Raw genomic sequence first — 22,740 nt, 5'->3', positions numbered from 1 at the left:
GCGCCCTAGGCTACACTGCGAAGGCGAGTGCAGTCCCTTTGAAACCCTGGCGCGCCTCTCCCAGGCCCCATTCCTCGACAAACGGGAGGAAGGCGAGACTCGCCCTCTGGGACCCTCCTGGGCCCACTAAGTTCAGCAGAGAGCCACGTAGAGGATTAGGCTCTCTCCCAGTCCCCTTCTCTCTGTGTCTCGTTCGCGTCGCCCCCCTTCGCCCCTCCTCCCTCCTCGCGGGTGACCGTTAGAACCCAACTGCCACTTGGGCTACTCCCCTTGCCCCTGCCTCACCTAATGACGTCACGCAGAGTGTGTGTGTGTGTGTGGGGGGGGAGAGCTAAAGGCCACCGCGGGGAGATTAACGCCCGATTCCTATTTTCCCTCCCTGCCTCACGCGCGCTTACTTGGTGAGCGAGCTTTCGAGCGAAGGAGCGCGAGCGCATTGCCCGCCGCGAGCTCTGGGAGGCGCGCGCGCGGGAGTGTGTGTGTGAGAAAGAGAGAGAGAGAAAGAAAGAGATACTTTATCTTTACCTTTCTCTGCCCTCCCCTCCTCTCCCTCCCCCCACTTTTACCCACCATGCTCCGAGTCCGGACTTTCTTCTTCTGCTGCTCTTTCTAAACTCCTTCCTTCCACAGCGGAGTTGGAACTGTGCCTCCGCTTCTTTCGAAAAGATGAGGCGCCGAGCAGCGGCGGGAAGGAGGCGAAGAAGCTGACGCGCGGGGCTCCCACCATGAAGGGAGAGGAGGAGGAAGGAGAAGAAGAAGCGCCGTGTCCAGCAGCAGCTGCTGCTTCCCACAAACTTGCGAGGAACGGCTACGTGAAGGGCTGCGCGGCGGCGCCTCCGCCCCCGCCTCGGAGAAGCCTCTCGGGCCCGGCGCTGGGCTCGGCGGCGCTGCTCCTGCTTCTGCTGCCGCTCCTTCTGTGGGCGCTGCTGTCTGCTGGGGAGCCCGGGGCCCCGCTGTTGCTGCGCCTCTTGAGCCTGGGCCAGTGCCTGAGCCCGCTCTTCAGCCTGGCCTGCGCCTTCTTCTTCCTCACGGGCTACTTGTCCCGCGACGAGCCCGGGAGGTGGCTGCTGGCGCTGCCGCTGTGCTGCTTCTCGGGCGACGCGGTGGCGGCGCTGCACTGGTGGCCCGAGGGCGAGGCGGAGCTGCGGGCCGTGCCCGGGCGCCTCCTGGCCTCGCTGGGCGCCGTGGCCGGCCTGGCCCTCCTCCAGCGCGGGCTCCGGCTCCGGCGCAGCCTCCTCGTGCTGCTCTTCGCCGGACTCGTGTGGCTGCTCTCGCTCGCCGGACTCCGCTCCCTCCCGCCCGCCCTCCGGCCCTTGCTCTCCGCCGCCGCGGGCATGGCCGGATGCCTCCTGGCGCTCCTGCTGCTGCAAGGCAAGGGCCCGCGGCGCCGGCGGGGAGGACTCTTTCTCCCGGCGCCTTGCTGCTCCGCTCCACCGCAGCGGCCGCCCGCCGAGGAGAAGGTGCCCGTGATCCGAACCGGCGGCGGCAGGAGGAGGTCCAGCTGCGTCTCCCTCGGCGAGACCACCTCCGGCGGCTACTTCGGCAGCTGCAAGATGCACCGCAGACCCTCGCTGCCTTGCATCTCCAAGGAACAGGTCAGTCTCCAACAGGACACCTTTCTCGGGTCTCATCTACTATCTACACCAGGCATGGTCAAAGTTGGGCCCTCCAGGTGTTTTGGACTTCAACTCCCACCATTCCTGACAGCCTCAGGCCCCTTCCTTTTCCCTCTCAGCCGCTTAAGCCGGAGGCTGTCAGGAATGGTGGGAGTTGAAGTCCAAAACACCTGGAGGGCCCAACTTTGACCATGCCTGATCTACACAGCCTTTTATGCCATTCAAACTCCTGCGAAAGTGCGCGTGCACATCAGCCCTCTGTGGGTTTGTTTCATCACCATCCCAGCCTCAAACTGGTTGGATCTACACTGCCATATAATGCAGTTTGAATTCATAATGCAAGCCGACAAAATCAAACTTTTTGCGATTATCAGAAACGACAGTATAACAGCTTAAATCATTTTTATGCCGATTTTAAATACGTCTTTATTTTTCCTCCCATCACATCAACTTTTCAAAATATGACAAAAAGCAGACTATTGTAAAGTCTGCACATTTCGCATCCTATTCGTGTAACACAAGCCGATAAGTATTTTTCATCAGATATAATGTTAGATCATTCTCATAGAGGTTTTTGCGCTGAATTCTGATCTGTGTTTATTTTTTCTCTATCACGTAAGGCTAAGTGAATAATTAATGCATTTACGCACTGATATCAATAGGATCTAATTGATATCAGTGCATAAATGCACTAATTATTTGATTACTGTCGTTGCATGATAGAGAAAAAAGAAGTACAGATCTAAATGCAGCGTAAAAATCCCTATAAGAATGACATAAAATTATGGCTTGTGTAATGCAATTCATTGCAGTTCAGACTGCATTATAGGGGTCTACACTAGGCATGGACAAACTTTGGCCCTCCAGGTGTTTTGGACTTCAACTCCCACAACTCCTGGCCTCAGGCCCCTTCCTCCCCCCCCCCCAGCCACTGAGGAGGAAAAGGAAAGAGCCTGAGACCAGGAATTGTGGGAGTTGAAGTCCAAAACACCTGGAGGGCTGAAGTTTGCCCATGCCTGGTCTACGCTGACCATATAATGCATTTCATACTGCACCATATAGCAGTGTAGATCCAACCCATAATCTCCACTGTAATAACATAATTTTACAGGATTTTTGTTCCTGGGCTATGAATGTCATTTCCTAATTGGTTCTATCATTAAAACATGGCAAAAGTTTATTAAACTGCAAAAACTTTGTTTTTGCGGGACATCCTGCAACACATTTCGCTATAGTTTTTCAGTGAGTATTTCACCGAGTCTCAACCAATTCAACATAGTTTATGGCAGCCAGAAAAACAAATTTGGACTGCAACAACTACTTTCAAAGTCAGTACCACACAATTAAACAGGAAATAACACTTTCAAACCAGGAACAGAATATTTTTCCATTTTTGTTACATAGTGTAATCTGCACTTCCTTCAATACCAGTTTGAGACAGTGAAGATGAGGTCTTGGACAGAATACATTGCTTGCAGCATGCCTTGCTCCTGTTTGGGATGTTGCAGCAGTTTGAAGAAAAAAAGTAAAAGAGTACTTTGTTTGCAGTTTAAAAAGTGACTGTGGCAATACTAACCTCTGGGTTAATCTGAGCACATCCAGGTACACATTTTGATCAATTGAGTTTTCAAACTGCCAACCTCCTAAAGTGAAAAACTTTGACTATCTTAAGAAATATTTGCTGCATCATAAACAACAGTCTTGTATGTCCTGATACTGTCAACCATTACTATCAGCAGGATTATTTGTGGATTTTCTTTGCTTTGTGCCACTAATGTTCTCTAATTAAATTAAAAGACTTATTTTATTAACTTAAAAAATGCCTAACTTGGCTTTGGAAACAATTCTGCCATACTTAACTTGTTTATCTCCTAAAGAACCATGAGAATAGGCCACTTTTTGGTATAGGCAATCAGACTTTGGAGTTGCGAAGTTGGCATGAATTTCCAAGCTACTAACTGCAGATTGTAACAACTAGACTGTTGTTAAAACTACAGCTTTTGAAAATGAGCCACATCTCTCCTTGCTCCTCATCCTTATTATCTCCCCCATGATGAGGAAAAGTAGTGTGCACATGTAAAGAGAATTATTATCCCAGCAAGAGACAGTTCACTTTCTTTTTCCATCATTGTTTGGCATGTGAGATAATCAGTAAAATGAGCACCCTGATTCATTTTAGTTAAGGGGTGGGGAATGGGGAAGCATCAAGGCTCATGTAAACAGCAAATTTGAGAAGTAACATGTTATATTTTGATAGGTTAAGAGGGAGGGCAATAAAAGTTCTTATCTCATGAGATGCCAGCAAATAATGGTGTGAGAAGAGGATATCAGGAGAGCTGTACCAACATTTGAATAGGGTTGAGTAAGTTTCACGTTCACATTCGTTAAGCAGGTGGCATTTGGTCTCTGAAATGCTGAAGTTCCTCTCCAAAGAATACAAATCAGTGTGTGTGTGTGTGTGGGGGGGGGGGGCTGTGAAAATCATAGTTTTTGTCAATCACTATAGAAAGTGATAAGTGTATTGTGTATATAACTGAATCAGAAGTGCCTTCACGTAAAATGCGTATTGGTGGGTACAGATTTACTATGGAATGATCCACAATTTATCTTGGTCACTAAAGAATAACATTTTCTCATACAATATTATATGAATGATCAAAAAGGTAGTAGTACATTGCTTGAAATGCTTCATAGTTGGTAGCTAACAGATGTTTTTAAAAGTGACCATTCTACAGTATTAGTACAGAAGGCACCTGGAGGCCTCTGTTAATCTGGCTCACCTTCAGGAAACAAATCTCTCTTAACTAGTACTGTTCCTAGGACTGCAATCCTCAACATGCCCACTCAGGAGGAGGTTCTATTCAGCTCAGCAAAACTTTTGAGTGAATGTGCATTTGTATTACTCGCCTCTCAGCTATCAAGTCTTACTAGACTAAATATTTTTAATGTGAAGTTGTGAAAAACACTTGGATATGCTTGAAATTAAAATGCATTGTACTGTTTGTTTGATGGATTTACTATAATGTGATTTGACTGTAGATTGCTTAAAAACAACAATATGTTTGTGTGTGTTTTTGTTTCAGGCACTCTCTTCTAGATTTTAGTTTGAAAATGTTTTGTTTTCTAGAATTTCTTTGCTTTTTGCTTTTATAATGTAGTGATGAGATAACTTCTATCATGGTTTATTTAAATTGATTAGAATTTAAAGTTTAATTTTAACATTTTGTATTCTTTATTATCTTTAATGACAGTGCAATATACTATATCTTATAAATTTTGCAGTACAGTGTTCTTACTACCAGTCATTCCAACGTAAACATCTGTACTCGCCTCATACACACAGTAGATAATTTTATAAATACGCTGTGTTTGCAATCCTATACATGCTTTGGTAGAAATAAGTCTCACCGAACTCAGTGGGGGTAGATATCTGGTGGAGTCATTGTGAACTCAATAGATAGATCAGAGTAGATTTATTTATTTATTGTGTCAGAAGCGAACAGAGGGTACAAATTGTAATGCATTTGAAAACACAAAGTTAAAGAAACCTTGCTATTATACTAAATGTCATTTGACCAGTAGCTGCCTACTTGGAGTGCCTTTGGTGTTGCTGTAAGAAGGTCCTCCATTGTGCATGTGGCAGGGCTCAGACTGCATTGTACTAGGTGGTCTGTGATTTGCTCTTCTCCACATTCGCATGCCGTGGACTCCACTTTGTAGCCTCATTTCTTAAAGTTGGCTCTTCATCTCGTGGTGCCAGAGCGCAGTCTGTTCAGCGCCTTCCAAGTCGCCCAGTCTTCTGTGTTCTCAGGAGAAAGTCGCTCATCCACCATCAGCCAGTGATCAAGATTCCGGGTTTTGCCTTCCACTTTTGGACTCTCACTTGCTGAGGTGTTCCTGCGAGAATCTCCGTAGATCTTAGAAAATTAGAAAATTATTTCTTGATTTAAGACCCCCTGATACACCAACAAGGGGTGGGCCAGAGATAACAATGCCTTGGTCCTTTCATTGCTGGCTGCTACTTCCCAGCGGATGTCAGGCGGTGCAATGCCGGCTAAACAGTATAATTTCTCCAGTGGTGTGGGGCATAGACATCCTGTGATAATGCAGCATGTCTCATTAAGAGCCACATCCACTTTAACATGGTGAGATATATTCCACACTGGGCATGCATATTCAGCAGCAGAGTAGCAAAGTGCACGGGCAGATGTCTTCACTGTGACTGGTTGTGATCCCCAGGTTGTCCTAGTCAGCTTTCATACAATGTTATTTCTAGCATCCACTTTTTGCTTGATAGTCAAGCAATGCTTGTATGTCAGGGCACGGTCCAGAGTAACTCCCAGGTATTTTGGTGCTGTAGTGCTCTAGTGGGATTCCTCAGAGTCCGAGATACTTGTCTGAGGAGATAAGTTTGTAAGATATCTTACATCGCTGATAAGGAAAATACATGCTATAATGAAGAGCAGTTCTCTTAAGAGTTTGTTCTGAAACATGAAGACACCTTTACATATTCATGAAGTTGAGTTCATAGGAGCTAAATATATCTGCTGGAAACTTTTGATTTAGTTCCTTATATTGACATTCAAATAATGGCTAATTTATGCTATGGGTTCATGATAAGATAAGATGAGATTGTTTGAGAAAAGCTATGTGTCCTTTCTTTAAAGAGGCAATAGTTTTTAAAAACTAATTTAACAACATAACGTTAATATAAGCAATATCTTTACCTAGTTTTCTTGTTTTGTAAACCAACTAGAGTGCATCCACTGAATCAGTGCAAATTGTATAAATGTTGATTTACCACTTTCATTTATTCAGTGGATTGATTTTAGCTGGGAATGACAATTGGAAACCAAGCTCCTTTTCAAGAAATGAAATGCAATTTGTTCATTAATTTATTTGAAAGTTTAGGTTTCATTATGTTACTATTCTTTCAGAAAAAAACACAGAACAAACTAAATTCGACCATATAGGATAATATGAAAATTACAGATAATTTTTTCAGCACTTCCACAGATTAGCAGACTTTTCTGAAAATGAGACAACTGATGTATGACTTGGAATTGCCTGGTGACAGTTCTAAAATACAAATCAAACAGAAACCATATTCATTTAATAAGCATGAACCTTTGAATTAGTTGTAAGCTACTTGAACCCTGAAAGTAAAAGGTGCTTATTTTTGGTAGCAAGACAATATATAAGATGCACCATAATAAAAACAGTTTTGCATATGACCTTACTGCCCGAAAAGGTGAAATCTGATTTCAAGATTAGTTTTTTTTGGGGGGGTTAAGTTTTGATTTTATTTATTTATTTATTGCAGCTGGTGTAGGGAACTTGTATGGAAAAGGTGTGCAAATATCAAAGCAATAAAGCTTGTGTGTTTCATCAATCCAGGTTTGTTTCCATGGCAAAACTGGAAGCATATCTCATTCATGAACTGTACTTTCCTTCTCTTCATTCTAGTTACAATTTAATAATAATAATTATAATAATAATAAAATAATAATAAGAAAACCGCACTACAAACTAGAGCTGACAGCTGGCACAACAAAACATTGTATGGAAAGTTCCTTGACAAAATTGAAGGAAAAGCTGATAAGGAGAAGACCTGGCTATGGCTCACGAATGGGACCCTGAAGAAGGAGACAGAAGGCCTGATCCTTGCAGCCCAGGAGCAAGCCATCAGAACAAATGCAATTAAGGCCAAGATCGAAAAATCAGCCAGTGACCCAAAATGCAGACTGTGCAAGGAAACCGAAGAAAACAATTATCATATCCTCAGCTGCTGTAAGAAAATCGCACAGACAGACTACAAACAGAGGCACAACTATGTGGCCCAAATGATTCATTGGAACTTATGCCTCAAGTACCACCTCCCAGCAGTAAAAAACTGGTGGGATCACAAACCTGCAAAAGTATTGGAAAATGAGCACGCAAAGATACTGTGGGACTTCCGAATCCAGACTGACAAGGTTCTGGAACACAACACACCAGACACCACAGTTGTGGAAAAGAAAAAGGTTTGGATCATTGATGTTGCTATCCCAGGTGACGAAAAACAACAGGAAAAACTCAGCCACTATCAGGACCTCAAGATTGAACTTCAAAGACTGGCAGAAACCAGTACAAGTGGTCCCGGTGGTAATGGGCACACTGGGTGCCGTGTCAAAAGATCTCAGCCAGCATTTGGAAACAACAGACATTGACAAAATTACGATCTGCCAACTGCAAAAGGCCACCCTACTGGGATCTGCACGCATCATCCGAAAATACATCACACAGTCCTAGACACTTGGGAAGTGTTCGACTTGTGATTTTGTGAAACGAAATCCAGCATATCTATCTTGTTTGCTATGTCATAATAATAATAATAATAATAATAATAATAATAATAATAATAATAATAATAATAATAATTTGATTCTTATATCCCGCCACCATTTCCCTGAAGGGACTCGGGGCAGCTTACACAAAGTGCCTAAAAAGCAAAACATAAAATAAACACAATATAAAATATAATTGAATAAAATATAAGCATGTAAACAACAACATAAAACTCAGATTAAAACTGCTCATCATCACTCCTTATTCCATCATAACACTCCTTATTATAGCATAAAATACATTTTTGTGATTTATATGAAACTGATATTAGCAAGAAAGGAGAAGACACAGCATACAGTAGAGTCTCACTTATCCAACATAAATGGGCTGGCAGAATGTTGGATAAGCGAATATGTTGGATAATAAGGAGAGATTAAGGAGAAGCCTATTAAACATCAAATTAGGTTATGATTTTACAAATTAAACACCAAAACATCATGTTATACAACAAATTTGACAGAAAAGGTACCGGCAGTTCAATATGCAGTAATGCTACGTAGTAATTACTTTATTTACAAATTTAGCACCAAAATATCACGATGTATTGAAAACACTGACGACAAAAATTCATTGGATAATCCAGAACATTGGATACGCGAATTTTGGATAAGTAAGACTCTACTGTACTTTTATAGTTACAGAGTTTCTAGGTGTCTTTAAAAAAACCTCCATTCCTTGGATTGGCTATGTTTCATATGTACTTTTGGTAAGCACCAGGAACTGAGATTCTACTGGAAGAAAACTAACTAACTTCCCAGGAGACCCATCCCTAGTGAAAAAAATTAATCATTGACAAAGGTTTCCACATCCTCTTAGAACAGCAACTAATAAATTTTGCCAAGACAGGGCGTATAAAAGCTCATCATGGGCAGGAAAGTCATGAAAAGTATTATGTGTCTGAACTTGGGGCTATTTCCAACTAACACAGTACTAGTATTTCAATTAAGCATTCCTGGAAAATGTCAGCAGTACACTTCCCCCAATACCATTTAGGGCAGTAGGGTTTAGAGGAGAGCCTTGCTTTGAATGGGATTTGGTCATTTTAAAAAGGATGAATTTCCCCGGGAATCAGAATTCTAATGATATTATGTATTGAATTGCTTGGCCTAATTTCAGTTAGAAGAGAACTTGCTTAAACTTTTCTAGAAAAGCTAGCTTGCTTAAATACTTTAACTTTGCATTGGTCTTTTTTATCTGAATAGAAAGTATACTTGCTTCTGGTCTTTGTTATCATTTGGTAAGAACTTACAGCTTGGAAACAAATAGCAAAATAAGAAATTGTTGCTCTGTTATTTGAAGCAAAAACATTCTGTAGAAGCTAACTGGAGTATTGAGAAATCAGTGAAATCACTCAAATTATAGTTCTTCTTAATGGTTTCAGTGCCTCACACAAAAGAGTCTTTTGCCTGTATAGAGCCGGTGCTGGAGTGTTCTAGATGTATCACAGTGCTTTGCATATTAAATAGTTATATAGAATTATACTTTGTATAAAACAGCATTGTGCTGTCCATATTAGGCTTAGCTGCCTGAACCCTAAGACCGTCTTCTGGGTGCACCAAAGGAGAGAGTAGTAATTGCAAGAGACAGAACCTGTACAAAGGTGGCATGCTGTCTGCAAGATGTCCTTTCCAGAGGTTTATCTGCCATGTACATTATGTTTTTTCCAGTCACAAAAAGAATACTTATCCATTCAGGCATTTTAAAGAATACGCAATCAAAGCATTCCTGACAGATGACCACCTAGTTTCTTGTTTAAAACTCTTCAAAGAAGGAGAATATTATCATTGAATGTTAGTTTTACATTCTGCTTCTTCAGTCAGTGTTTTATTGTTGTGTTTGGTAGTTCTTATACAGTAGAGTCTCACTTATCCAACATTCACTTATCCAACATTCTGGATTATCCATGCTGTCTGCCTTTTAGTAGTCGATGTTTTTGTAGTCAATGTTTTCAATACATTGTGATGTTTTAGTACTAAATTCATAAATACAGTAATTACTACGTAGCATTACTGCGTATTGAACTACTTTTTCTGTCTAATTTATTGTTAAACATGATGTTTTGGTGCTTAATTTGTAAAATCATAACCTAATTTGATGTTTAATAGGCTTTTCCTTAATCCCTCATTATCCAACATATTCGCTTATCCAACATTCTGTCGGCCCGTTTATGTTGGATAAGTGAGATTCTACTGTACTTTTAACTGGCCGTGTAATATGCTGTACATCTTGGTTGCTAGGTAATTTAAAAGTGAAATAAATAATTTTTATGAGGAACTTGTAGTAATTTACAAGTATCAAATAAATCTCATTTCTTAAAGTAGCTGTCTCGTTACTGCTTTCTAAGTTGTTTTGCTGCAGCTTGGAATGTAGGACATTAAAGTTCTCCATTAATTTGTCTGTCTTTTACAATCAACAAAAAGAAAACATGTTGAACTGTGCTTGTTATTTGTGGGGACCTATTTTCATTCTTCTCATTTCTACCTCTGATATCACTTTTTTCGTTAATGTACTAATGGCAAGGAACAAATATGACTGAGGTTTACCTGTATTTCATTCATCAATATCCTGATATATGAACCAACACACTAACTGTAAGATTCCCAGCAAAGTACTAATTCTATGAGTTGTAGCAATTCTAGAAAATGTCAGAGGCAGGATAATTGGATTTTGACAGTTATGATTAAATTAAGTTACGATTTTACAAATTAAGCACCAAAACATCATGTTATACAACACATTTGACAGAAAAAGTAGTTCAATATGCAGTAATGCTATGCAGTAATTACTGTATTTACGAATTTAGCACCAAAATATCACGATATATTGAAAACATTGACTACAAAAATGAGTTGGATAATCCAGAACGTTGGATAAGTGAGACTCTACTGTATGTATGTATGTATGTATGTATGCGGCGGTGTATACTTCCACCCTGGGATCTGACTACCACAGACCACTGCAACCCCCCATAAAAGCTGCATCTGTAGCAGTTTGGACAAGGATGGACCACGGACGAAGGAATTTGCAGTACCATCACCTGCTTTACAGACCACACAACCCCCACCAATGACAGACTAGGACCAAGCCTGGAACACAAACTCCCTATGACTTTCAACCCTGGAGAATTTGGTGAAGAATGGAACATGGATGATAGGATCTGAAGTACCTTCACCCACATCCAGAGACTATTCCTAACCCCCTCAGTCATGTGTCTGTACCAAAGATGGCACAGACCCCCATGACTCTTCTTATATACTGCTGAGGTTTTTGGGAGGATTGACCACAGACTATGGGATTTCCAGTACCTTCACCCCATCCAGAAACTATTGCAAACCCCATTGGCCATAGATCTGCAGCAATGGGCCCATTCATAATATCCAAAACAACTCAATGCCCTCTACTAATAACCCAGGCACCGCCGGGCCCCCAAGCTAGTAGTACATAAATTCACCATTACCCATCCTGACTGATTTCCAGAACAAAAGTGGCACTTGACTCAAGTTCCTTTGCCCATAGAGATAGGCCTGTAGATTGAGTAAATGCCTTCCAAGCCTTGGCTTGCTCTGTTTGAGCAGCATTAATTCAGTCTACGCAGGCTACGGTGTACTCAGTAGGAGTGAACCACCTCCCCAGGCTTGAAAGAAGCACCTCCCTGCTCTTTTTATTATTTTTGTTTATTTTGACAAGACAGCTGAGGGAGAGAATGCAGAGTGCTGTTTTTTTTCAGACTCTCTCAACATGAACTAAGCTTGTATCAGGCACCGGGAGCTTATTCTGTGCTGAGAGACCCCCCCAAAAGTATTATCCCCCCATCCCATTTTTCTATATAGGGAAGGAGGGAGAAAGCATGTTTGAGAACAGAGTTGCCACTTCTTTCACCACACCTCCTGAAGCTGGGGGCTACTATATAAATTTGCACACAGCTGCTCCAGTTTCAGGAGTTGAGCAGTGGTGGCAGTCCTGAAGCTGGACTGCTATTCATTTATTTATTTACAACATTTCTACCCCACCCTTCTCACCCAAGGGGACTCAGGGCGGCTTACAACAACTGGCAAAATTCAATGCCAAACAGATCAATAAAAAAGTAACACATTAAAAACCATTAACAATAATCCATAAAATACATTAGTCAAGCTTAAAACATATAGTTACTTAATACCATTCTTCCAAGGAACCATTGCACATAAACTGAGTTCAGACCATGTTAATATAGTACTTATTCATTAAATGTTTGCACACAAAGCCATGTCTTAACGTTCTTCCTGAAGCCCAGGAGAGTTGAGGCCTGCCGGATTTTACTGGGGAGGGCGTGCCACAGCCGAGGAGCCACCACTGAGGAGGCCCTGTCCCTCGTTCCCACCAGCCGCGCCTGTGAGGCAGGTGGGACCGAGAGCAGGGCCTCTCCCAGCGATCTTAGCGTTCTTGATGGTTCATAGGAGGAAATACGTTTGGACAGGTAAGTTGGACCAGAACCGTTTAGGGCTTTGTAGGTCAAAACCAGCACTTTGAATTGGGCTTGGTAGCATATTGGCAGCCAGTGGAGCTGGCTTTGCAGGGGGGTGGGGGGGTGGTACGCTCCCTGTATGCCGCTCCAGTTATTAATCTGGCTGCCGCCTGTTGTACTAATTGGAGCTTCTGGGCTGTCTTCAAAGGCAGCCCCATGTAGAGCACATTGCAGTAATCCAAACGGGATGTAACCAGAGCGTGGGCCACCGTGGCCAAGTCAGACCTCCCAAGGAACGGGCGCAGCTGGCACACAAGTCTTAGTTGTGCAAATGCTCCCCTGGCCACTGCTGAAACCTGGGGCTCCAGGCTCAGTGATGAGTCCAGGAAAACACCCAGACTGCGAACCTGTGTCTTCAGGGGGAGTGCGACCCCATCCAACACAGGCTGTAACCCTATTCCCTGTTCAGCCTTTCATCTGATCAGGAGGACCTCTGTCTTGTCTGGATTCAATTTCAATTTGTTTGCCCTCATTCAGTCCGACACAGCGGCCAGACTGGTTTAGGACCTGAACAGCCTCCTTAGTGACAGGTGGGAAGGAGTGACAGATCTGGACATAATCTGCGTACAGATGACACATCACCCCGAAACTCCGGATGATCTCTCCTAGCAGCTTCATGTATATGTTGAACAACATGGGGGACAGTACATAACCCTTCGGGACCCCACAAGTCAATTGTTGTGGGGTTGAGCAGGTTATCCCCCACTGACACCATCTAGGAGCGACCCACCAGGAAGGACCGGAGCCACTGCAAAACAATACTTCCGAGACCCATCCCGGCAAGGTGCCCCAGAAGGACATTGTGATCGACGGTATCGAAGGCTGTTGAGAGGTCCAGCAGAACCAGCAGGGACACACTCCCCCTGTCCAGATCATCAACTAAGGCGACCAAGGCTGTCTCAGTACCATGCCCCGGTCTGAAGCCAGACTACCGGATCTAGAATATCAGTGTCTACCAAGAATGCCTGAAGTTGTGCGGCCACCACACATCCCATGACCTTGCCCAAAAAGGGGAGATTGGAAATAGGCCAATAGCTGTCCAATTGAGTGGGATCCAGTGATGGCTTTTTCAACAGCGGTTTGATCACAGCCAATTTCAGGCTCGCTGAAAATATGCCTTCCCGAAGGGAAAATATGCCTTCACCCACTCGGCCAATCCCTCTCTGGCTTCTCTCACCAGCCAGGATGGGCAGGGGTCTAGGATGCATGTGGTAGCCCTCACCTCTCCAAGTACCTTGTCCATATCCTCAGGCTGAATGAATTGAAAAGAATCCATCAAAATAGGACAAGCAGGTGCTCGTTCTACATCCTCGGAAGCTGCCGTTAATATGGTGTCAAAGCCAGAACGGATTAAGGCGACTTTGTCCGCAAAGAACCAAGCAATTGCTTCACAGTGGGCTGCCGAGTTGTCAGGGATCCTGTCTTGAGAGACTAGATATAACAAACCTTTGACAACTCAGAACAGCTCCGCCGGATGGTTCTTTGCGGATGCAATATTAGCTGCAGAGAAAAAAATTCTTTGCAGCGTCTATTGCCACGACATATGTCCTAAGATAGGAACATAGCCGTGTTCGGTTTGACTTGCTCAGCTCCGAGCGCCACACATACTCTAGTTCCCTCTTCTTTCGCTTCATCGCTGCCAGCTCCTCAGTGAACCAAGGAGATGGTTTAGCTCGTGTACTCGGGGACATTCCAAAGCGATCGTGTCTATTGCCCTAGTCACCTCCTTGTTCCAGAGGGCGACCAAAGCATCGACAGAATCACCAGCTGAGGTGGCAGGAAACTCCCCAAGAGCCATCAGGAATCCATCCAGATCCATAAGCCTCCTGGGGTGGACCATTTTAGTAGGTCCTCCACTCCTGCGGTGGTTGTGGGGCACAGTAAGTCTAAACCTGATCAGGTGATGGTCGGACCATGGCAACGGAGCAATGGTAATGTGATGACTCATGGGCCATGTAGTCCCGTTCCTAGTACTGTTGGGACAGATGAAGAGGAAAACTTGGGTTTCCCACCGTTTCTGTCAGATTTGGAGCCCTTGCAGCTGCAGGATGTTTGTCCACAAGAAGTCAGCCAAACAAGCCTTGTGGAAAAATCTCCCCCATTTTCTCGCCGCCTCTATTATAATCAAGATAGGCACGCTCGGGAGGCGACTCGCCGAAGCGCCCGGATAGCTGCCAGACAATTAGATGATTAAGTCTATTTCCCTTGGGAAAGTTTAAGGAGTCTCGCATCTGGACAGTATAGGTTTCGGTTCTTGTTCCCCAGAGAAAGTGTGCTTTGGCGGGAAAACAAGATCCTATATAGATGTTGGCCACAAAGGATTCCTTGCGGAGTCAATTCGTCAGCTTCGGGAGTAGATTGTGTGTGGACTACGCTACTCCAGTTTCCAGGACCTTGCTCTCGTTCCAGCCCTGCCTTGTTCCCCGGACCTCGCCACGGATTTCGCCACGGACCCTGTTCTTGCTCCTCGCTTCTTGTTGCCTTGAATCAAGCCTCGTTTGCCAAGAATCTAGTTTGCTTCCTAGCCTTGCATTAAGCTCCATGGACTAAAGGACCTTGTCATCTCCCCTCACTTTGCTTGGCAAAGTGTGTGTTTCGGTTATTGGATTACAACTTTGGACCTTAATATTTCATATTGGACATTGTTTTCTTGGACTAATTTTGACCTTTCTTGAAAGGTCTACTTCTGAACTATTTTCTACACTTGCTTTTATTAACTTTATATATTTCCTCAATAAAGATATTAGATAGATTCTGGCCTCTGTGTATGGTTATTGGTGCTCTGCAGCCTGGGTCCTGACAGTTTGACTCCGCCACCTTAAGCACCAATTAACCTAGGCCAGAATGTCTACTGGAACCGGGACGGGAGACCAACCTCTCAGCTACACCATCGCCAAGGATGAAGTGGACAGAATCCGAGATATGCTCCATACGCAGGAGGGAGAAATACGGGATTTGAAGGAACGCGGAACCCGTCTCCCTGCCCTGGCGTTGCCAACCAAGTTTTCTGGAGAAGCTTCCAAGGTTCATGTTTTCCGTCGTCAATGCCAGGCATACCTAGAAGCCCGTCAGGCCGAGTTTCCCCAAGAAGACATCAAGGTGGCGTGGATTTACAGTCTCCTAGACGGCCCAGCGGCCAATTGGGCCACGGCGCTGTTCGATGAAGCCTCCCCACACCTAAGTTCCGCGCAAAACTTCCTGAATCACCTTAAGGCGACTTGGGGGATCGAGGACAATTTAGAGGCGGCCGGCCACAAACTCCGGCGCCTTTCCCAAGGGGACAGGCCCTTGTCCCAGTACATAGCCGAGTTCCGAGTGCTGGCTCAAAACACCGGTTGGAATGACATAGCCCTCAGAGGACAGTTTCGGGAGGGTCTCAACATCGAGATGTTGGAAGAAATCTCCAAGGTGGATCCTCCAAACCAGAGGTCCCCAAACTTTTTAAAGAGGGAGCCAGTTTATGATCCTTCGGACTGTTGGAGGGCCGGACTATAGTTGGCCACCGAGCAATAATAATTAATAATAGTAATAAGAATAACAAAATAATAATAACAACAATAATAATAATAAAAAGAGGGTTGGAAGAGACCCTTTGGGCCATTCAGTCCAATCTCTTTCTGCCTTTGTGCACCAAAAGTACAAGCAAAGCACCCCTGACAGATGACCACCCAGCCTCAATGTTAATAATAATAATAATAATAATAATAATAATAATAATAATAATAATAAAAAGAGGGTTGGAAGAAACCCCTTGGGCCATTTAGTCCAATCCCCTTCTGCCTTTGTGCACCAAAAGCACAAGCAAAGCACCCCTGACAGAAGACCACCCAGCCTCAATGTTAATAACAACAACAACAACAACAACAACAACAACAAAGAGGGTTGGAAGAGACCCCTTGGGCCATTTAGTCCAATCCCCTTCTGCCTTTGTGCACCAAAAGCCGTTAGTATTACCCCTGACAGATGTCCACCCAGCCTCAATGTTAATAGTAATAATAATAATAATAATAATAATAATGGTTGTAAGAGGCCCCTTGGGTCATTTAGTTCAACCCCCTTCTGCTCTTGTGCCATGGGGGCCGGATAAATGGCTTCGATGGGCCGCATTCGGCCCCTGGGCCTTAGTTTGGGGACCCCTGCCTTAGGACTCTGGATGGTTTTCCAACCTCCTTGCAAAGCGGCAGCAAAGCAGCGCCGTCTGCTCCCTCCCTGCCCCACGGCTTGCCTGCTTCCTCCCACGGCCCCCCTTCCCGAAACCCTTGGCTTGGAAGGCAGCCCAGAGGCCCCTTGGCTCAGGCCGGGCTACGTGAGCCCCACGACGGGAGGGGGCTGCGCAGAGGCCCCAGTAGCCAACCAGCGGCCGGCCTTTTTCCTGTTTGCCTGGCTAATTTCAGCTGGGAACACTGCGCTGCCATTGGGCGCCGGGCTCTCCGTGCGCAATGCTCGGCCCCTCGCCAGATGGGCAGGCGTTGGCAGCAGATCTCCACGCTGCTCATGGGCCGAGGGGCGCTGAGGACACCGTGGAGGTCGGGAAAGAAGATCCGGCCCAGTGGGCTCCGTGCAAAGGCAAACACAGAGCGACATTTTGAAAGTCAAAGGCAGGGGTCCTCAAACTTTTAAAGCAGAGGGCCGGTCCACAATCCTTCAGACCAGGGGTCCCCAAACTTTTTAAACGGGGGGCCAGTTCACGGTCTCTCAGACCGGTGGAGGGCCAGACTATAGTTGAAAAAAAAAACTATAAACAAATTCCTATGCACACTGCACATCTCTTATTTTGAAGTAAAAAAACCCAAACGGGAACAAATACAGTCTCAATGTTAATAATCATAATAAAAATAATAAAGAGGGTTGGAAGAGACCCCTTGGGCCACTTAGTCCACCCCCTTCTACCTTTGTGCATCAAAAGCACAAGCAAAGCACCCCTGACAGATGGCCACCCAGCCATAATAATAATAATAATAATAATAATAATAATAATAATAATAATAATAATAATAATAATAAATCACACAGCCCTAAACGCTTGGGAGCTTGTGATTTTGTGATACGAAATCCAGCATATCTATCTTGTTTGCTGTGCTATACTGTGCCTTTGTGTCAATAATAATAAGAAGAAGAATAAAGAGGATTGGAAGAGACCCCTTGGACCATTTAGTCCAGCCCCCTTCTGCCTTTGTGCACCAAAAGCACTAGCAAAGCATCCCCTTGATAATTAATTATTAATGAAATAATAATTAAAATGCCATTATAAACAAACAAAGCTCTGGAAGCTCTGGAAGGTGAGGCAGGAGGCAGGAAAGGCATGCGCTGCAGGGGCCGAATAAATGGCTTTGATGGGCCACATGTGGCCCCCGGGCCTTAGTTTGGGGACCCTTGCTTCAGACTGTGGAGGGGCTGAATTATCATTTGGGAAAAAAACGAACAAATTCCTATGCACACTGCACATGTCTTATTTGTAGTGCAAAACAACAACAACAACAATGAAAGTACAATACAATATTTAAAAATGAAAACAATTGTAACCAACATAAACCTATCAGGATTTCAATGGGAAGTGTGGGCCTGCTTCTGGCCAATGAGATAGCCAAGTTAATTAGGATTGTTGTTGTTGTTGTTGTGTGCCTTCAAGTCATTTCAGACTTTGGGTGAGCCTAAGTCTAAATTTATTTATTCATTTACTGCATTTATTTATTACATTTATATCGCGCCCTTCTCACCCTGAAGGGGACTCTGAGCAGCTGTATGCACATACAGTATATTATATTATTAGCATAGCACAATATTAGCATTATATATTACTATATTGAACTATTCCACTATACTGTAATATTATATGTATTATATATCATATAATTAATATTATTATATGGTATTATTAGTATTATATTGTATAACATTATATTATTATAATATTATATGTATATACAATATATTATATTATTTAAAATGATATAAAATATTATATTATAAAACTGAGGGCGGGGGCCAGGTAAATGACCTTGGAGGGCCGCATCCGGCCCCCGGGCCTTAGTTTGGGGACCCCTGCTCCAAACTCTCTTGAAAGACTTATTGACCAATGTTTACGAGCCGAAGTCATGCTTGCCAACAGAAAACAATGGCTCCAAGGCCAGAGTGGGAGAGCTGGAGCAAAACCTCCCGCTCCCGCCGGCATCCAGCCACGTCCAGTGTGGAGACCCCCGCCACCAGCCCCATACCCCAGAGAAAGCGGGGAGGTGCCGATGCAATTGGGCAATGTGCGTCCCAGATTAGACGTTGCCGAGAAGGCCCGCTGCCAACGTTTAAACCTCTGTTGGTACTGCGGAGACGGGGGCCACTTTGCCAGAGAGTGTCCAGCCAAAAGAAAGCCCGCCGCTCGTTTGGCGGCGGCGTCCTCCGTGGAGACGGAGACGGCCGAGGCGGCTGGCGCAAAGCCGGTGGGGGAAGCCAGCGACCGGGCGTAGAGAGGCTCGCCAACCCGGTCAGAAACCCCACTCAAGAGCCGCCAACCGGGGTCCTATTTCTCCTAGTGGTCACCTTGTGGTCAGCGAAAAAAGGACCCGTCATGATCCATGCCATGATAGACTCAGGAGCAACAAACAATTTCATCGATAGAGAGTATGCCGACTCTCTGGGATTACAATATCACGATTTCAAGAATGCCCGGGTGGTGCAAGCCATAGATGGCCGTCCCCTAAAGACAGGTCCAGTAAGCCAATGGTCTGAACCCACCAGAATGTGGATAAGGGAACATATGGAAGAGATTTCCTTCTTTGTTACCGAGGTTCCCCACTTCCCTGTGATTTTGGGGATCCCATGGCTGACACTCCACGACCCTAGCATCTCATGGACCAACAGAGAACTGCAGTTTGCTTCTAAATATTGTCAAAACCATTGTCTTGTAGCCAAGGTCTGTCACGCCACAGACGCTGAATCCATCATCACCTTGCCCAAGAAATACTCAGACTTTTGGGATGTTTTCAATGAAAAAGAAGCCGAGAGACTACCCCCGCATAGGCCTTATGATTGTGCCATTGACTTGGTGGAGGGGGCCCCGATTCCGCGAGGACATCTCTACTCCTTGACTGAACCAGAGCAAGAAGCTCTCAGGGAGTTCATAGAGTCAAATCTTCGCAAGGGATTCATCAGACCCTCTCAATCTCCAGCCGCTTCCCCAGTGATGTTTGTGAAAAAGAAGTCAGGGGACTTACGTTTGGTTGTGGACTATAGAGCATTGAATAATATCACGAAGCGGAACCGCTACCCCCTGCCTTTAATCTCGGACCTATTAGACCGGCTTCGAGGGGCCAAGGTTTACACCAAGCTGGATCTTCGGGGGGCTTACAATCTAGTTCGCATCAGGGAGGGGGATGAGTGGAAAACCGCCTTCCAGACCAAATTCGGATTATTCGAGTCCCTAGTCATGAATTATGGTTTATGTGGAGCTCCCGCAACGTTCCAGCACTTTGTCAACGATATCTTTCAGGACTATCTAGATCGGTTCCTGATCATCTACTTGGACGATTTTTTGGTGTTTTCTAGATCACAATCAGAACATGAGAAGCACGTCAGAATGGTGTTACAACGTTTGCGGGATCATGGACTATATGCCAAGCTGGAAAAATGCGCCTTTGATCTTGAAGAGGTTGATTTCCTGGGATACCGCGTCTCGCCACAAGGACTCTCCATGGACCCGGCAAAGGTTTCAGCAGTATTGGAATGGCGGGTGCCAACCAACAAGAAAGAGGTGCAACGTTTCTTGGGGTTCGCGAACTACTACCGCAAGTTCATTCCAGACTTTGCCCTCTGGTCTGACCCAATCACCAGCTGCATCCGTGGAAAACAGCCTTTCTGCTGGACGGAGCAAGCAGAGAAAGGGTTCCAGCAACTAAAGAAATTATTCGCGTCCCAGCCAATTCTACAGCACCCTGATCCTAAAACCCCTTTTGTTGTGCAGGCTGACGCCTCCGATGTGGCAATTGGGGCTGTACTCTTGCAACCAGTGGGAGAACATCTTCATCCTTGTGCCTTTTACTCCCGTCAACTAACAGCCCCAGAGAGAAATTACACTATTTGGGAGAAGGAACTTTTGGCCATAAAAGCAGCCTTTGAAAATTGGAGACATTGGTTAGAAGGGGCCAAATTTCCCATTGAGGTCCATACTGACCATCGTAATTTAGAGCATCTAAGAACTGCCCGCAAGTTAAATCAGAGGCAACAGCGCTGGGCTTTATTCTTTGAGCGTTTTGACTTCCAGATCTATTATGTAACCCCAGCTCAGACCAAGCAAGCAGATGCTCTATCACGGAAACCAGAGTATGCTGCAGGGCGCAGAGAGACCTTTGAATCGCAATTGCTGCAGCCCGGGAACTTTGCCACGCTCACAGTGGGAAACACCAAATCCACTCCAATTGAACCAACTCCCTCCACTCCAGGGCCCCTTTGTGCTCAAGAAATTAGAGCCAGTCAACAAGCAGACGCCTGGGCTCAAGATCAAATTCGCCAAGGACTACGTTTCCCTTTCTCTCTTAAGGATGGACTATTATGCTACAGAAATCATGTCTACATCCCTCCAGGACCAGGCAGAGAAAAGGCTCTTCGCCTGTGTCATGACTGCAAACCAGCAGGACATTTTGGACTATTTAAAACCATGCATCTGATCCTACGAGATTTTTGGTGGCCCAAAATCCGCAAGGATGTGGAAAAATATGTCAATACCTGCCCGGTATGCCAGCGTTCCAAGACAAGAAGGGAAAAGCCCTCAGGGCTACTGCATCCCCTTCCTACTCCATCTCGTCCATGGGAGATAATTTCTGCGGATTTTATCACTGATCTACCACCTTCCCTTGGATTCACCACAATCCTAGTGGTGGTGGACCTTTTTACCAAATTGGCCCATTTCATTCCCTGCGAAGGCCTCCCCACGGCCAAAGAGACTGCAGATTTATTCCTTCAGCATGTTTTCAGACTACATGGATTGCCCAAGAGTTTAGTCACAGACCGTGGATCTCAATTCACCTCTCGTTTCTGGAAAGCACTACAAAAACTATTGGGCATAGACTCTCGTTTATCTTCAGCTCACCATCCCCAAACGGATGGGCAAACTGAGCGCACCAATGCCACTTTGGAACAATACCTTCGTTGTTATATAAACTATCAGCAGGACAATTGGGCTTCCCTGTTATCTCTGTCAGAGTTTGCCTACAACAATGGTGTCCAGGCTTCAACTAAGGAAACCCCGTTCTTTGCAAACTACGGCTTCCATCCACGTCTCTTTCCTCCTGTCTTTGAAACCTCAGAAGTCCCCGCAGCGGAGGACTGGCTACAAGAACTCACAGCGGTGCAACAACTATTGCTCCAGCAACTGGACCAAGCCAAGGAGGACTACAAACGCTACGCTGACAGTCATCGCCAGCCAGGCCCCGAGATCAAGGTAGGAGATCGGGTTCTTTTGTCCACTCGCTTTTTGCCCTCCCACCGTCCCTGCCGGAAGCTAGATGCCCGTTTCATTGGTCCTTATCCAGTGGTGGCGCAACTTAACCCCGTGACTTTCAAACTTCAACTTCCACGCTCTATGCGCATTCATCCAGTGTTTCATCGCTCCCTGCTCCTTCCAGCGGATGGTGTGCGCCCTGATGCAGACCGGCCGGCCCCCACTCCTGTTTTGGTGGATGGGGAGGAGGAATTCGAGGTTGAGGACATTTTGGATTCTCGCTTCCACCGCCGCCGCCTTCAGTATCTCATTGACTGGGTGGGTTTTGGACCCGAAGAACGCTCTTGGGAAGATGCTTCCACAGTCCATGCCCCTGATTTAGTCCGCCGCTTCCATCAGGCCTACCCTGCCAAGCCGCGGCCCCGCGAATCGAGGAGAGAGGCCAAGTTTGAGGGGGGCCTTGAGGAGGGGGATAGTGTGATGACTCATGGGCCATGTAGTCCCGTTCCTAGTACTGTTGGGACAGATGAAGAGGAAAACTTGGGTTTCCCACCGTTTCTGCCAGATTTGGAGCCCTTGCAGCTGCAGGATGTTTGTCCACAAGAAGTCAGCCAAACAAGCCTTGTGGAAAAATCTCCCCCATTTTCTCGCCGCCTCTATTATAATCAAGATAGGCACGCTCGGGAGGCGACTCGCCGAAGCGCCCGGATAGCTGCCAGACAATTAGATGATTAAGTCTATTTCCCTTGGGAAAGTTTAAGGAGTCTCGCATCTGGACAGTATAGGTTTCGGTTCTTGTTCCC

At 45.2% G+C, this 22,740-nt stretch overlaps 1 protein-coding gene across 2 annotated transcripts in view; it reads left to right on the top strand.

Moving 5' to 3' along the window:
• Window positions 1–333: 333 nt before the first annotated feature.
• The window catches only part of pde3b (phosphodiesterase 3B), a 105,709-nt gene continuing 83,302 nt past the window's right edge, over window positions 334–22,740 (top strand). Inside the window, exon 1 of one of the 2 annotated variants that reach the window (XM_062967681.1) lies at window positions 334–1,595. In XM_062967681.1, coding sequence (XP_062823751.1) covers window positions 726–1,595 — 870 coding nt within the window. In that variant the 5' untranslated portion in view covers window positions 334–725. The remainder of the gene's footprint in view (window positions 1,596–22,740) is intronic. The other variant, XM_062967680.1, reaches the window with a different exon arrangement.

This window comes from Anolis carolinensis, chromosome 1 (genome assembly GCF_035594765.1).
Source record: "Anolis carolinensis isolate JA03-04 chromosome 1, rAnoCar3.1.pri, whole genome shotgun sequence".
Lineage (NCBI taxonomy): Eukaryota > Metazoa > Chordata > Lepidosauria > Squamata > Dactyloidae > Anolis > Anolis carolinensis.
This window is presented reverse-complemented; position numbering and strand designations above follow the sequence as displayed.